This window comes from Typopeltis vanoorti, chromosome 7, assembly GCF_054136105.1.
Source record: "Typopeltis vanoorti isolate ZY-2024b chromosome 7, IOZ_Tvanoo_1.0, whole genome shotgun sequence".
Taxonomy (NCBI): domain Eukaryota; kingdom Metazoa; phylum Arthropoda; class Arachnida; order Uropygi; family Thelyphonidae; genus Typopeltis; species Typopeltis vanoorti.
Window position 1 is genome coordinate 45206946 of NC_143555.1, and position 18723 is coordinate 45225668.

Sequence of the window (18723 nt, forward strand, 5' to 3'; positions counted from 1 at the left end):
TTGAGCTGCCTTTCCACATTTCTGGCCTTTGATAGTGTTTCTACCTCAGGTTTTGATATGTACTCCTGTTTAGATTCACATTGAACAGTTTTATATTACTGTTGTCACCACTTGTTTTGTTTAATACTCTTTCCATAAGTATCAGATATCTATCATCAGAAATCTAGATCATCCTTATCTTTGATTTTCATGTCACCTTTATTATTTCTGATTCCTTTTATAGTACTTTTCCTTAATTTCTGAGCTCTTTCAATAGCCTCCAGAACATTTTGCTACCTTCTTGATATTTATTTTTCATTTTCTTTTGAAGTCTTTCCATGATTTCAGTTTAGCTACTTTAATAAGCTTAGCTCTCCTACATTTTTCTTTGTATTCTTTTAGAGCATCAGCCAACTTATTTACTAACAACTTTCAGAATGCATTCTTAATTTCCAGGACTGCTTCTTTAACTTCTTTCGTCCACCACAGTATTCTTATTTTTTTTCTATCTTTGTAGAAAACTTCCTACATGCTTCCATAGATGATTCAGTCGATGTTTGCTTTAGACCTTGCCACTAAGACACCGAGATTTTTTCTTTAAATTAAAGATGCAATGAAATTATATTCTTGTTTAATCCTTTATCCAAGTGTGAGCAAACAAAGTTTGTGCATTAAGTATCTTCATGACTAGACTACTTGTATGTGGAGGCTAATGACTTCTTATTAATTGCCTTATTATCCCATAAGGCAAAGCACACACCCTTTTGAACATGTATAATGTGAATGCTGCTACCACCTAGGCCAGTTTCGACCATTATTGAGCTACTGTTAAGGTGAGGTTGGTATCTCTAAAAACTCTGAGTGATCTACAAGATCAGTCTAAATATCAATGAATGACCCAAAAGAATCACTCCTAAACTCATCAGAATCTCATTGATGAAATTATACTCACAGAAAGGCAAAAAACTACCAGCAAGTAGAACCACTCTACTCCTGGAATCAAGCCCAAAGACAAACGTTATTAAAATGTCATCAATGAGAGCCAGTCTCAGAAGAGAATACCAAGGTTGAAGTAATGCAGATATCATGTATTTCCCATATACAAATAATGAAAAGGTATAACACCTTATTTTTAAAATACTCTTGATTAGGGCAAGTTGTTCCAAGTTTTTTCACTTGGTTATAAATTAAATTCAAGATGCCAAGAAATTATATTCTTGTTTAATCCTTTATCCAGGTGCAAGCAAACAAAGGCTGCAAGTTAAGAATAATTCATGACTAGGCTGCTTATATATAGGTTAATGACTTCTCATTAATTGCCTTAGTAGTATCCCATAATGCAAAGCACACATCCTTTCAGATGTGTATATGCATTATGAGAAGGGCACTAACCAGACCAGTTTTGATCTTTGTTGAGATCTCATCAGTGGGAGCCAAACCCAGAATTGATACTAAAATGGAAGTCATGTAGAAGTCATGATGTTGTTTGCCTACACTTGGATAAACGATTAAACAAGAATATAATTTCTTGGTATTTTGGATTAAATTTATAACCAAGTGAAAAAAACTTTGAACAGCTTGCTCTAATCCAGAATATTTTAATAATAAGGTGTTACATCTTTTCACTGCTTTTCACACAGAAGTCATATATGGGAAATATATGACTTCTGCATTACTTCAACTTTAGCACCTCTTCTGGATCTCCCATTGATGATGGCTTGCTTCCTGAGGAGCTGAGTGGAGCCACTGTTGAGCTTTGTGTCCTGAAGGGATTCTTATCTGAGTAATGAGTTTAGTAGTGATCCTTTAGGATCACTCAGAGTTCTTGGAGAGATACACCCACACTTACCTCAGTAAAGGTTGAAACCAGCCTAGGTGGTGGTGGCACTTTGCATTATACAAGTCTGAAAGGATGTGTGCTTTGCATTATCAGATACTGAGACAATTAATGAGAGGTCATTAGCCTCTATATACAAGTAACCTAATAGTAAAGTTACTTCATGCACAAACTTTGCTTACACTTTGATGAAGGATTAAGCAAGAATATAATTTCTTGCTATCTTTAATTTAATTTACAATCATGTGAAAAAACTTTCAGTTTTTTATTTTCTTTTGATATAGTTGAATCTCAATTTACTTGTAAAAGCTATTAAACTTTAATTCTTTTAAAACTTTTTTACCTGTTCTTTTTAATGTTATATTCATTTTTATCCTACTTAAAGCAAAGTGAAGATCACTTCCAGTTTCAAATCCTCTGTACACTCTTGTATCCTGAACAATATGAAGATATCATTATCAACAATAATATACTTGATGAGGCTTTCTCATTTCTTGTGTCTTCTCTCCACTTGGACTTCTGCACACCATTATGTTGGAACACATGTCAGAAACCCAGCAAGTACTTACCAATATTATTAGCTTTTCCCTTTTCCTCAAATTTTCTGAAATGTTCACTGGGCATCCACATCTGCTTGGTAGAGGGTGTAGCATGATTCATTGCTCCATGGAAACCCATGTTGTGAGCCTCAGTTCTGAATGTTTTTGTGCAGATTCATGATTCAGTTGACACATTCAGTGTGTCAGCTGACTAATGCAGATTTTATATATTATCCTTCATAGCACATGCAATTGACTCCCTGACCTGGAATAACCTAATTTGTCAACATGGCATCCTATCACTATGCCTGTTTCAAACTTCATGAGTTCCCTTCTTGCAGCAGTTTTTCACCTGGATACAGTTGCACTGACTTCGTATCATATTCCTCCAATTTATACCAACTACAAAACATGTGACTCATCACATGGCACAATGCACCTTGCCCTTAGGTGTGTCCATTGACTTCCTTCCAAGCAGTGTATTTGTTTCAACATTGGTAATTAAATAAAGTAAAAATTGACCATAGAATTAAAAAAAAATCTTGTAAATTGACAAAATCATTGGCTGAACTTGCAATGATATTAAGCATCTGTAGTATTCCACTTGGACTGGCATCTCACTCATATAATATTTACCTGACCAAAAATTTTTCTGCTGCCACAGAAAATTTTTCTTCATGCTTGTATAAGTTGCAGGCCAGTATTGAATTGCCTTTGATCTCCCAGATTTTTATTGGATGTTAAGAGATGAAAATGCTTTTTTTATGACTCACATCCATGAAAGGTTATAAACCTTATAATATATTTGTACCACCAGTAAGTAAGGTTTTTTTTAAATAGTTTAAAATATTGTATCAAACAGGAACCACAAGAAAAAAAGAGGCTATAAAAGAGATATGAGGAGAGGGGTGGAGAGCAGATGAATGAAGAATATAAGACTCAGGCCAGGAGAGTGACTAGTATAGTAAGGAAGGTAAAACTGGTGGAATATGAGAAGAGATTGACCCTGAGATCCAATGAAAATTCTAATGGATTTTTTTTTGCTATAGTAGATATATACTATAGGCCAGTAGAAGGAGAAATGATTGTGGAAGAATATCATTGTTGAATAAAAATGGGAATAGAGTGACTGATAGAGGACATAGTGGATTTGCTCAATGAACACTTTATTGGTGTATTTCATCCTGGAAAAGTAAGTTTTAATACTAGAGGGATAGAGCAGGTTTGAGGTTTAGAGGTGCAAGAGGAGAGTGTTTCAAATACTGAGTACTTTGGATGTCAATAAAGCAGTGGGACTAGATGGAATTTCACCATGGGTTTTGAGAGAATGTGCTAAAAAACTGACAGCTCCCTTGATGTGGTTTTTCAATGAAAGTCTGGCCATGGGAAAGGTACCAAATGAGTGGAATGAGGGTAAGATAGTGCCATTGCATAAGGGCAGTAGCAGACTGGAAGTGTCTAATTATAGGCCATTTTTTTGTGTCATCAGTAGTTGTTAAGAGCTTGGAGAAATTAGTGCAGGACTGTATACAGCATTGGGAAGATGAGGGTAATGTTATCTGTGAGATTCGACATGGATTTGTTAAGGGGTGCTCTTGATTTAGTAATATGATTGTCTTTTATAATAAAGTAACAGGTAGTTGATGAGGGAAAGGCATATTTGGCCATTTTTTTGGATTTCACAAAGGCATTTGACAGGGTACCACATGATAAGCTAATATTTAAGTTGCAGCACATGGGTTTAGATGTCAGGTTAGTGAACCCGATTTGGGGCTGGCTATCTGATACGTATCAGAGAGTTGTGTATGGGGGAGCAGTATCAAGGAAGCAGAAGGTTAAAAGTTGGGGTCCCACAGGGTTCAGTACTGGGACATATATTGTTTAATCTTTATATCAGTGACATTGTCAATGGATTCCAGGGGGGATATTCAGTTGTTTGCAGATGATATGAAGCTGGGGAGCTTTATTAGTAATAGTGCAGATGTGGTAGCACTGCAAGAGGTGAAAATTTTAAGTGGGCATGCTGCATATACAAAAAAAAAAAAAAAAAAACTTTTTTTTCTTAATCAGTAACGAATTTATTAATAAATAAATTTACATATTAAAAAATTACTTTATTAAAAATATTTCATTCTCACCACGAACAAACACCAATAATAAAAGTTTCGTATCAATAGCAATGACAACGAAACAAATGCACTGCGATCTAATGCTGAAATGAATATCAGCATTAGATCACAGTGCATTTGTTTCGTGTAACAATAATTCAAAAAATATAATCTTTTTCATATTTTCAACAGTGACACTCGTCATAATTCAGCCTTGCATCTATAATAAATAAATAATTATATTATTTTAACAAAAAAAATAAGATTTACAAAAAATAGTTCACCACAACACACACCAATAATAAACATTTCATATCTCACAGAAATAACATGCACAAGCATGTTATTTCTGTGAGATATGGCAGTGTATCTAATGACTTAATGCGCAATGACAAGCGCAAACGAATATCTGCGTTAGATCGCAGTGCATTTGTTTCGTGTAACGATAATTGAAAAAAATATAATTCTTTTCATATTTTCAACAGTGACACTCATCATAATTCAGCCTTGTATCTATAATAAATAAATAATTATATGTTATTTTAACAGAATAAAATAAGATTTGCAAAAAATAGTTCACTCTCACCACATACGTGCACCAATAATAAAAGTTTCGTATCTCACAGAAATAACGCTCACAAGCATATGATACACTGCTCAAGCGGTGGTGTATCTAATGACGTAATGTGCAATGACAAGTGCAAACGAATATTGGCGTTAGATCGCGGTGCATTTGTTTCATAATGTAAAGTGTTAATCGAACAATTCCAATTATTAACTATTCTATCAATGTCAGAACATAAGCTGTAACCTTTAACATGTTGTATTGCATTTATATAATGTTGCAAGCATTATTATTTATAAACACAGACAAAATTTAATTGTTTCATTTTTTCCTTGGGGGTGCTGCAGTGTCTATGTACGAGCCGCCACTGATTTTAAATAAACTGGACGGATAGGCAAATAAATGGGGGTTTCAGTTTAATGCAGCTAAAGTCTTGAAATTTGGGATAGATACATTGATGGGAGGCTGCATACACTGTTGGAGGAACTGTACTGAAGGAAGGTGATGATGATGATTGAAAAAACCTGAATTTCAGGGAAAATATTGCAAAGGTGGTGAAGGTAACCCAGAAGATTGCTGCAATACTGAGATTGATGCTGATCTGCAGAGATAAGAGTTATTCTATTGTATAAAGTCCTGATCAGACCACACTTGGACTATTGTTCTCAAATTTGGTCCCCAGGATTTGAAGAGGATAAATTAACTGCGGAACAGGTACAGAGCCAGGTAACAATGATGGTATTAGGACTGTACAATGTTAGTTATGAAGACAGACTGAGAGAATGTGGACAATAGAGTTTGGTGGATAGAAGAAGGAGAGGTGATATGAGTGAGATTTTTAAGCTGTTGAGAGGTAGTTACAGGGTTGACACTGGGGAGTTCTTTTGCTTGGTGGAACAGAGAGAAGGAACGAGGACAAAGGGACCATCCCTGGAAGTTATGAAAGGAAGTTGTGAGCAAGAGGATGGGGAGTAGTTTCTTTGCATTGAGGGTATCAGTTTAATGCAGATAAATGTAAAGTTGTATCATGGAATGCATTGCCTGATAGAGTAATAAGAGTATGAATGTTCAAGGAGTGGTATGATAGACTTTGTGTTTTTGGGGGGGGGGGGGCCCTCCCACACTGAGTCGTGTTACTCCACAGAGGCCTGAATCATAATTGTAATTTTTTTTTCACCTCATTCAGAACATCTCTAGAAATGAAACATAGAACTTTCTCAAGCCACTCCAGACCTCCAATAAGTAAGATGGTAGTAGTTTCATAGTAGGTGATGAAATTTTACAAACACCCACGATTATGGTGGGATTCAAACATGCAGCCTGTTGGGTGGATAGAAGGTATGCTAACCAGGCCAACAAATTGTAAGTGTTCTTTCTCAAACAAAATTGGAGACCACCTGAAGGAAAACATTCCCTAAAACTAAAACCCATGACCAGCTAATGATGTGCACTAGAGATTTAAAAAAAATCAGCAGGAGGCAAATTGTATATATTATACAGTAATTTGACCAAGCCACTATATGTAACTGAGAGTCTTCCCCCCCCCACCCATTAGAAAGAAATACGCTGTTAGGTATTTCTTTCTAATGCAGCATTTATTTCCTTTCCACTTGATTTCTTATTCCATGATATAGCTCCAAGCTGTCTCCTCATTATTGTACTTCCACATATATCCTTTCCTCACAGAAATCTTCATATGGCTAGCCACAAACCAGGAATATGAACAATAGTTTGGTGGATGATCACTCTCACCATCTAGATGGAAGTGTGAAACCTTGCTCACAATTACATTCCCTGATTAAATGATCAGATCTGAAACTCAATCCTCACGTGTCCTCCTTTACATACTGGCTAAGAGAATTATTTCTCAGGAACTCGAGAAGTTCATTTTCCATATTCCCAAATGCTGTCTCTTCAATCTGTACTGCCGTAATTAAAATCACTCATAATAATCACCCTTCCTCTTGTTCATTAACTCAAGATACTTATACATTTCTTTATCACTTCCCTCCACATTCCTGTCCTACAGCAGCATTCAACTAAATGTCTCAGCCTCCACCACACAGTCCTCGTAACCATTGCCACTATTTCCCCTCTTTCATATCTACCTTATGTGGACATAATTCCACTGCTATCATCAGCATCACATCCTTCCATTTCAATCAGGATATCATCTTAATTCAACAATGTTTCACTTATTCCAATGATTTTTTTTTAAATAACGAAACCTGTGGTGCGTTCATAATTAGAAGAAACACACGTATAAACCACAGTGAAAATTATTTAATTGTAAATATTTCATCCTAAGTATCTTAGGACATCATCAGTACAGTATTTAAACAAAAATTAGGAATAACATACAGTTAGGGCGCATGATTACAATAGAATCTCATGAAAACATGCATAACGTGCTAAAGTAGTACAAAAAAAAAAAAAAAAAAAAACGTTAATTATTTAACACAGTTTTGTATGATAATTTCCCATACTTTAGGAATAGTAAGAACGTCGTTGCGATTTAGGTTTGGTCTGTGTAGTAGGGCTTCAGAACTTTCTTTGTATAAACGTTCATGTTTAAATAAAGATCTATGTAAAAGTTTAGCCTTTTTCCAATGGATCCTATGGTTTGGATTTTCAATTCCGTGTTGAGAGAGGCCAGATTTCTGTGGTTTAAGAAGACGAATGTGGTCTTGATGTTCCGAGATGCTTTTCTGAACAGACCTACCTGTCTGTCCAAAGTAAGATAATTTGCATGAGTATGGAATCTCATAAACACCAGGTAACATCAAGGGTGAGAATTTGTCCTTAGGAGAAGGTAATAAGTTGTAAATTTGGTTGATAGGTTTGGATATAATCCCAAAACAACTCAAAAAATCATCAGTCACTTCTGCATACATCAAACCAGACAGGAAGAAGTGCATAGGATTCCCATACCTTACGTTAAAGGCATCTCAGAACGTCTTTCTAAAATTATGAAGAAATACAATTTTGCCACTAACCTATCAACCAAATTTACAACTTATTACCTTCTCCTAAGGACAAATTCTCTGGTGTTTATGAGATTCCATGCTCATGCAAATTATCTTACTTTGAACAGACAGGTAAGTCTGTTCAGAAACGCATCTCAGAACATCAAGACCACATTCGTCTTCTTAAACCGCAGAAATCTGGCCTCTCTCAACATGGAATTGAAAATCCAAACCATAGGATCCATAGGGAAAAGGCTAAACTTTTACATAGATCTTTATTTAAACATGAACGTTTATACAAAGAAAGTTCTGAAGCCCTACTACACAGACCAAACCTAAACCGCAACGACGTTCTTACTATTCCTAAAGTATGGGAAATTATCATACAAAACTGTGTTAAATAATTAACGTTTTTTTTTTTTTTTTTTTTTTTGTACTACTTTAGCACGTTATCATGAGATTCTATTGTAATCATGCGCCCTAACTGTATGTTATTCCTAATTTTTGTTTAAATACTGTACTGATGATGTCCTAAGATACTTAGGATGAAATATTTACAATTAAATAATTTTCACTGTGGTTTATACGTGTGTTTCTTCTAATTATTCCAATGAGTTTTGGGTGAATAAACTCAATCAGTGAAACAAATCCATCTCCCTTATTTCTGATATTACTGGCATTTGTAAATAAACACAGGATTTCACATTTAGGTCTGTTATCAGTCCTACCCAAGCCACTTGTTGCTTGTGATTTCCCTGCATGCTTGCCCATTCACCTTTATCATTGCTTTACTTCACATATTCATTCAGTCTTGACTATCCCACTCACATCCTGGTTCTTTCCATTCTTATGTTAATCATCCCCATACATTCATTCATTAACTACTACTTCCAAAATTCACTCTGCTATGCTGTGTTGTCTCCTTGTCCACCTGGGCTTCCACCATTAGATGTAAACTTTTGTGTAGTACTATCATTGTACAGGTTGATGCTGATTAAGTAATGAAAACTGGCTAAAGAAAAAAAATATATATATTAAAATCAGTTTGTATAAACAAGTGCTTGAGCAGCTAAATAAATTAATAATCAGCCTTCATAATTACAGAAAAGTCTGATATTTTAGACAATAAAACAGACCACCCTGATTGTGACTCTTTCCCCCATAGGCCAGACAATCACTCATATTGTGAATGATTGCCAAAGGCACCAATTTCATGGTAACCTCCAAGACATCCATGAGATGACAGATGAGGCCCTGGAATGGCTTTCTGGACTAGACATTAACTTATATCTGCATTGTATTCTTTTTGCCATAAGAATAAATAAAGTATTAGTCAGTAGTAACTAAGGTGTCAAAAATCTCATACCACAATGTTATTTCAAAAGAAAGCTGTAGTTTTATGTCTCAGTCATAAATTCTCACAATGATACTGCTACATGAGATCACAGAAAAGTGTGATCTCATGTGAATAAAGCACACAGTATACAAGTGAAAGGAAAATTCACTGTAAAAGTATTGCTGATTCTGTTTGTAATAGAATCAGCTATATTCCCTCTGTTATTGTTCTGCTTACTCATACACTAGATTGAGGTGAATTCCAATAAACTCCCATCCACATTTCTAAATGGAATACTTTGGTAAGAATGACAGTATACCCACAATATTATGACCTAAGGTAGTTATTTAATTCTTCTAATTTAAGTGCACTTGTACTAGTCTCAACAGATTTCACCCAGTGTCAACCTGAGTGGGAATGATGTATGTCTTGCATGTGCATTAATTATATCTCATATTTGTAAATTTAGGGACACAAAAACACACGTGTTGAACAGATTATTTTATTAATTACTAATAAAATAAAACTTGACATTTCGACCCCTATATCGAGGTCATCATCGGAAGAATACAACTGTAAAAGGAACCAAGCTACATGCTCATGCCTTGTATACCGGTAAACTAAATCTATATAGTTAATAAATCCTTTTTCCTAGTGACTTCTAGTGATAAAAAAAATAAAATAAAATAAAATAAAAATTATATATATATATATATTATAAATAAATAAATACAACTGCAATAAACCGTTAAAGTTCTCATGTATTAATATTCTTCTGGATAGTTCTGATTGTTATAAAATGATTTCTTTCAGTTGCTGTTGAATGTTCCAAACACTTCACCAGGTTGTCTTCTTGTAGTGGGATTTTTCTAAGGCTAGTTTAGGTTGTTATACAGGTTGTAGATGGGTCCTCCACATTCTTGAAATGGTTAGGCCATCATTTTTGTTGCGATTTGGGTTGTGTTTGAGCATTTCACATGACTCTTTAAATTTTCTCTCAAACCAGGTTTTGGTGAGGTGTAGGGACTTGGTATTTTCCCAGTCAATTCTGTGGTATGTTTGGAGTGCGTGGTCAGAAAGGCCGGTTTTACCAAAATGGAAGTATTTAATGTGTCATTTGTGTTCGTCTTGTCTGATTGGGATAGTTCGCCCTGTTTCCCCTATGTATGTTACATGTGCATTGTATTTTGTATACCCCTGGGTGTGGAAGAGGATCTTTAGAAAAACTGAGTAGGTGTCTTAACTTATTTGGGGGTTTAAAGGTGGTTTTAATGTTGTATTTGCGAAGTGTTCTGTCTATTTTTTCAGAAATGCCTCTAACATAAGGAATGGCAATAGCATTCTTGAAATCTTTTTTGTTCTTACTGGTATCTTTATCAAGATACCAGTAAGAACAAAATTCCCATTTCAAGAATGTGGAGGACCTATCTACAACCTGTATAACAACCTAAACTAGCCTTAGAAAAATCCCACTACAAGAAGACAACCTGGTGAAGTGTTTGGAACATTCAACAGCAACTGAAAGAAATCATTTTATAACAATCAGAACTATCCAGAAGAATATTAATACATGAGGACTTTAACAGTTTATTGTAGTTGTATTTATTTATTTATAATATATATATATATAATTTTTTTTTTAATTTAATTTTTTTTTATCACCAGAGGTCAGGCTACGAAAAAGGATTTATTAACTACGTAGATTTAGTTTACTGGTATACAGGGCATGAGCATGTAGCTTGGTTCCTTATACAGTTGTATTCTTCCGATGATGACCTCGATATAGGGGTCGAAACGTCAAGTTTTATTAGTAATTAATCTGTTCAACACGTGTGTTTTTGTGTCCCTAAATTTACAAATATGAGTGCTGATCACCGTGTAACCTTAAAAGAAAGAATTAATTATATCTGTTTTTTTTTTTTTTTTAATTCATCACATGCATTTGAGGCAGCAAGTTTTTAAAGAACTTCTGGAATGTTCCTGTATAACTTTTAGGACTGAATTAATAATCACATTTGTTGTTAAAAAGGGAGGGAAAAAATTTGGATTGGCACAAAATAATGGATCATCTTTCTATCTGTTTCAGTGGTACAGTCACCTGTAAAAATGAAAAATATGCTATGTCATTTAAAATTTGTCCTAAGGCATGCTAGTAATTTAGGTAAATTACAGTATTGACAGTGATCTTTGTAATATTCATTCTGTGTGTTCTTAAACAAATATTGATAATTTTTAATATTATTGCAGCTGTATTGAATTTAAGTTGAACAGACCCTTTTAATCCTGTTTTGCTTTCTTATTGGAAATATTTTTAAAAAATTTTACTCTGTTTTATAAATTATTTGAATTAATATTTGATATTATATATTTGCTATTTCTGAAAAAAAATTTTTGTTTTCCATCCTGAAATATACTAACAAATTATATTATAAATATAGATAAAAATGTGGAAAATTTACTCCAACGTATGTTTGAAAATGAACTTCAAGTAGATGATATTGGACCTTCAGACATTGAAGAAATAGAAATAAGTGAAAATTATTTTCAGAGTACAAAAATTGATACTGCTTAGTGAATAAGATTTTTTTTTTATGTTCAGAATAGTAAATCACCTCTGCAAGTCAACTGGTAAGGTTCACATCTGTTTGTAGTAAATCCAAGTTGTGTTTTTACTTAGATTGATTGATTCATTTTGTTGTTGCTGTCAATTAATAAATACATCTATATAATTTTGAACTATTTTAATTATGCAATTATATATCTATGTATAAGACATAGCTATAATACAGTTTGTTATGCAAATATCAACACTATTAACATCAATCAATTTGGGAAGTTTGAGAGAACCATATCTCCATTTTATAGATCTTATGGAATTTAAAGCAGCTATTAAATAGAATTAATGTGTGAAATATTTCCACTTTACTGGAAGTATTTAATATGACGAATTGGTATTTATATCATACATAATTTGTTTTCTTTGTTAATGATTGATTACTACTAAATGTTTATAACAAGGTAACAAACTCATTTATTTATAATGTTATTTCTCATGCATCTCCATACAGTCACTCATCATGGAACATCCATTCTAACCATTGTTCACCCAATACTTATCATACCTCTCCTTGAACTCATTCACTGAAACATTCACAGTCACCTCTGGCAACCCATTTACCGCTCTTTAAGCAAAAAAAATCTAGTCTTAATACTCTTCCTTGGTCTTGCTAACCAACTCTTGTTCAATTTCCAGGAGTGACCTCATGTTCTCTTCTTCCTGCCATGTACTGGAGAAAAAAAAATGCTTTGGTGTCAGTCCTATAAACCCCCTTTAACTTACATGCTTCTGTCATGTCTGCTTTCATTTGCCTATCATCTAGTTTCTGAAGCCCCATAAACCTTTAATCTATTATCATAAGGAGCATTCCATGGAGCTACCACCACCTTAGTCACTCTCCTTTGGATTCTCTCTGCCACAGAATCTAGGTGGATGAGATACACAGTATATGTGACATTATTAAAACCTTATAAAGGAGAATAATAACTTACCTATCATTGCTTGTCTGTGTGTTCTCCAACAGCCGTGATCTGATGGGCTGTTTGACCACTTTTGTGATATATTCTCTGAACTTCAACTCTGTCTACAATAATCTCTAAATTCACTTGGCCTTATCAATTTCCTGCAGTTCAGTTCCATCAATATAACATACAGTTTGTGTTCTCTTCATCCCAAAGTGCATAATCTTACACTTGGCCACATTAAACTGGTAGCCATTTATCTTCGCCCATCTTGCTGGATCTGCACGTCATTTCTATAATATTGCTAATCCCAGCTTTGCATCATCAACAAGCAACTGGATATTATTATTATTATTACATGACACATCGAGGGAGGCCACCTACTCTACAACTCTGTCTCCACCACTCAATTCTCCAACTACAATGAACCACAACTACAACCATCATCTACACCAAAGCCATCTACCACCCACCACCACTACTAGTATTTTCACAGACAATCACAAACACCCATGCCTGGATTCGACCCCACAGTCTTTCGGCTGGAGAGCAGATTCGTTAACCACTCGGCCAAGCATGCCGGTAATTTCTTTCTAAATCATTGATATATAAATTCAATAGAAGGGGGACCAAGAACTGAGCCTTGATTATACCACTATCCACCTGCCTTCTCCTAGACTTAACTCCCTGTACATCACTCTTTGATATTTGTCCATCAACTACCCTCTTATACAAATCACCAGCTTAATATCCATCCTCATTTGCTCCAATTTATGCAACAAGGTTCCATCAGAATCCTGTTGAATGCCTTCACTAAGTCCAACAGTATCACTAAATGGTCATTTCTTTTATCCAATCCAAATGTCACTTAATTATAAAAAAAAAAAAAGTAGGCATATTACTAAGACGAGATCTACCCTTCACAAAACCATGGTGAACCACTATTCTGATTTTTTTTTTTTTTTAACCAACTTCTCCAGTACCTTAACCACCATTCCTAAGATACTTGATTGGCTTATAATTATTTGCAACTTCTGTTTTGGAGCCTTCTTTATGCAGCAGAACTATTTTGCTCTCTTTTCACTCCCCAGGCACCTCTCCAGAACTGAGACTCAAATTAAACAGCTTGGTCAGAGGAGGTGCCTGTTCCCTTGCACATTTTCTTAATAAACAGACTGATATGCCATCTAATGCTATGGCTGCGTTTGCAAGCATCTCCACTTCATCAGCCTGTATTCTTCCATCAGTCAGTGTTATATCTGGTTAGGGAATATCTCCATCCAGATGGAGATATTCACTAACCAGATTTTACACACTTGCAAAATAATCGCTCATAATTCAAATTTTTCTCACTTTCCTACCACCAACACTTGCAAGTGTTGGTGGTAGGAAAGTGAAAGTAAAATTTGAAGTGAAAGTAAAAGAAAGAAAGTAAAAGTGAAAGTAAAATTTGAAAAGTAAAATTTTTTGGCCTCATCAGCTAGCTTTCTTTCATAATCAGCTTTTAGCTTTCCTTACCATACAAGTTACCCTTCTTGCTGTGCCTTGTACTCCTCAGATCACTTTTTCCCTTTATATTCCCTCCACAATGTTTTCTGCAACTACTGTTTAATCATACTTTTCATCCATTCAATTCCTACCTGATTTATCCTCCTGACACTTCAAACACCCCCTTGACCATCTTCCATGCACTGCTAACATCTCTTCCCATGTTACATTTTTATGATAACATTGAAATCAGTATTAGATTTTCCGTAAACTGCTATGGAAAATTCATAAATTAAAAGAAAAACATTAATTTTAAGACTATTCAAAACTGTTATGAAATGTTATTCTTGCAAGCATAAATTGCTTGTTCCATTGTATTACTGTTGTACTTAGTAAATTTCTCAAAGTATGCACGAACATATAATGCTCATGATTATAAACAGAGACCATTACTTTAATTTATAGCATACTTGGAAAAAGTACATTTAATAAAGTAATATAGTTCATCATTATCAAGGATTTTTTTTTTCAATTGTATCATTTGGAAGTCTGCTATGGTGTGTGTGTCTTAAAAATACTACTTGTTACCTTAGGTGTTGGCGCAGTATTTTCCACCAAATGTCATCCATTATAAATCTAAGATTTCTGATTGTCGTAACATGCCTGTTTTCTAATTTTGATACCTTATTAACTTAGCCATCAAATTTCTGTCTTGAATGATTATAGCAGGTTTGTTTTCTTTTAACAATCCTGCTATAATCACTCAAGCAGTTATGTCATGAGCCTACCAGAATTAGCAGTTGGTTGTAAATCTAATCTCAAGAAATTGTTTACAATTGTTACTCAAGCTGTACATATGATCTTAATCTCTATTAATGATAATAGAGCTTTAATTAGTATATTAATGAATGTTTTTTATATTTATAAAAATTTCCTTATTCCAGAGCAGCAGTATGTATCATAGCTAAACTGATGAATACAGATTAATTTTTATTATTTTTTCAGATTTAAAATACTCGTTTTTTTCTTGTAAAATTCACACTTCGCAGCTGATGCTAAATGCAGTTTGTCCATGGCTAGTCATTACCACTGAACACTTCATCTGCATAAATTTTGCTGTTTTGAATGGGAAAAAAGTGTAAGATGAATGACCAGTTTGAACAAAATCAAAGAACTTCTTGATTTTTTGTGCTTTTTTAAATGTTTGGAAAGGGTCACTCCATGAAGAAGAATAGAAAGTTTAAGAGAATCAGCTGAAACTATCATGAAACTCAACAGAAAAGTTTATTAAAGAATATGCAAAGAAAGTAAAATCATGTAATTCAAGAAAGTGGAATCGTCTCACTTAATTACCATTTCATCCAGTATGCTTTATATTATTCTATGTTTACATCCTTTCTAGTTAGTCAATTATCTCTAATTAGTATGTACATTGTGGATTCACATCTCATCTCGCTGCAGACAAAGATGTTTGTTAATGTCTTGAAACCATCATCTTGCTTATTCTAGATTTCATTTTTTTATTTTTCTAACTGCACTGAAAACAGTGCTACATACTATCCAAGTCCAGACTTGTGATTCAAGAAGTTCTTGAAATCATGGAATGATTTCAAGCATTTCCAGTTGTTGCAAAAACAACTGGACATTGCTCCCTTTGATTGGAAAATACCAGTTGAATTCTTGTTATGGTGAGAGGAAAGATTCCTCTCATGACAAAACAACAAAAAAAAAATGGTGAATTAGCTAATCTCACATGGAAGTAGCAGGGTTTTTTATTCCCAGAAACTCAGGTTTTTCACCCTGCATATAGGCAAAGCAGCCATGAGAACACATGCAATTTACAAACAGAAATACTGTTGGTGGATGGTAGATGGCATTGTGCATTGATATGGAATAGTGTTGTTGTGTGTAGAAGATTAAGTAATGGAAATAGTGAGTTGTGTAGTTGATGAATTAAGTAGGGGAGATGGTGAAATATGTGGAGTAGAGTGGCCTCTCACGATGAGTCCTTAGACTCCTTGAAGGAATTACATAATTATAATAAAGAACATTAAGTAATTTATTTTACATAAAACTTTAAATTCTTTTGTTTTTTTTGACGTATGTATCTTACTCATGGAATCCTTTCTTTTAGTGATAGTGATTTTCAGCAATACTTTTCAAAACAATGGATACAGCCAAAACACTATTAACAAAATTCTCTGCAAGACCTCAATAAAAGACAAACCAGACTACAGTAAAACTATAACCATTCCTTACATTAAAGGGACATCAGACAAAATAAACAGAGTACTACGAAAATACAACCTCAAAGCTACCTTTAAAGCCCTCCGTAGCACAATTGGAAGAACAACGGTACATTGCGCCCTTTGATTGGAATGGGCCTAAGTTCGATTCTCGTCGCGACAGGAGGAATCTTTATATGGACTTTTTCAATCGAAGGCGAGTTAGCCGATCTCATACGGAGGTAGCAGGGTTTTTTCTTCCGGAAACTCTGGTTTTTCCCTTCGAACACACGCAATTTACAGACAAAAAATACTAGTTGTGGTGGTCGGTTGATGGAGATGATTAGTAGTAGAAGTTCTGTGTAGTGGTGGAAACAGTTGTATAGTGGGTGTCCTCCCACGATGAGTCTTCGGACTCCTTGGAGGTGTCCTTCACGAATCCTTCCTCTCTAAGAACAACTATAAACAGGACTGTAGAAAATCCAGGATCGTAAATCTAAAATAACTTTAATACTAAAAAATAGGACATCACTGTTAAAGGAAAAAAATCTATGAGAAAGAATGTTTATTCATGTTGTAATTTATATTTTTTAATCAAAAATAACAATTGTAATAATAGAAATAGGACATCACTGTTACTGGAAGGAAAAGCATCTGTAAGCAAGAATGTTTATTCATGTAATCATAAATTAAATCTAGCTTGATGTAATTGTTTTTTTTTTTTTTTTTCCTACTAGAGATCATGCCAGTGAGTAGCATGTGATCAAATCTTTGTTTCTAGCTTATGGTTTGAAATGTAACGCAGCTTGTCTTGTATATTTATGTATGCTCCAGATGATGATCTTGATATGAAAATCGAAACGTCAGGATAATAAAAAGACAGTTGTAGAATCCATAATTTCAAAAATGAATGCTTACCCATGGAAGATTTGTAAATTCATTATACCCCAGTACCATGGATAGGCTGAGTATTAGACATGGACTAGATCTGAAACAACCACAACTTTTTCAAGCCACATTGGGCCTCCAATAACAAGAGTAGTAATCTCCACTTGAACTCATTAAGGTCTACAATTCTTGAGATTGTGTCCACTAAAGATTCATCTCCTGTTTATTGTGCCTAGATGATTCATAACTTTTGTCATCCATAATGTTGGCATAGTGCATATAGGTAGCTGTTTGGATGGGTTATTTTGTGATAAATTGTTATCTATAGTTGTTAGACTGCTGCTTCTCCCTATCTCTGCAGGAATGTCAAAGTAAATTGTCTTTCTCCCTTCCACAAGTTTGTGTGTAAGTTGAATCTTTAGGCATTTGTCATTCATACGGATCAAGAAATTCTAAAAGATTGCCATGCTACACTAAAATTTGGTTGCAGATATATTTAGACAAGTCATCTATATTAAAATGTATTAAAGTACAAAGGAAATTATGCAAAATATTTTTGCTTAGATTTTAGAAAAATAAAATGTATTGTTAATCATGTATGTTGATTAATGTTTTTTTTTTTTACTGTACTCATGTCACTAATGTGTACTTATCTAGTACTGCAAGGGTATTTTAATCATTTATTATATGTTTGTCATATACAAGTTGCCTTTAAAAATATGTTTTATCATGCAATTACAGATAAATCTTTCTTAATTTGAGTATTTCTAATGTTGAACATCTCATACTATTTTTATTGCTTATGTTAAAAAAAAAAAATCTGCAAGATGAGTAATCTCACTATCTCTGTCAGGAATGTGCAATTTTGTTGAATGAAATAAAACAAAAAATATTTAAATTATTTTTGATACATATATATCCTGTATCATCAAAATATATTTTTATAAAACCAATATTTTGTGTGTACACACAAATTTATGTGATCAGCTATTTTTAATTTATGTTCATCATTGAGGTTTATATTTTAATCCATTTCCTGTTAATGCATCAAAATATAAATATTTGTTGGATTTTATATATATATAAATCTGTATACTTTTATAAATAAATATTTTCATATTTTACAATTGCTAATACTTGTCTTGTTTTCTTTACATTTCCATTCTGTGATATGACTTGACTGTTTAGAAAATAAACGCAAGATTATCAAATGTTCAAGTCTAATATATGTGGAATATATATTAATTAGTACTTCGTCGTTTACTCCATGCTT

The 18723-nt window shown here is 33.8% G+C and overlaps 1 protein-coding gene across 2 annotated transcripts in view; it reads left to right on the forward strand.

Moving 5' to 3' along the window:
• LOC150104641 (two pore channel protein 2-like) overlaps positions 1-18520 on the forward strand; it is a 480610-nt gene extending 462090 nt beyond the window's left edge. For both annotated transcript variants that reach the window (XM_090395240.1, XM_090395242.1), the window contains exon 18: positions 11769-18520. In XM_090395240.1, coding sequence (XP_090251366.1) covers positions 11769-11902 — 134 coding nt within the window. In that variant the 3' untranslated portion in view covers positions 11903-18520. The remainder of the gene's footprint in view (positions 1-11768) is intronic.
• The last annotated feature ends 203 nt before the right edge of the window (positions 18521-18723 follow it).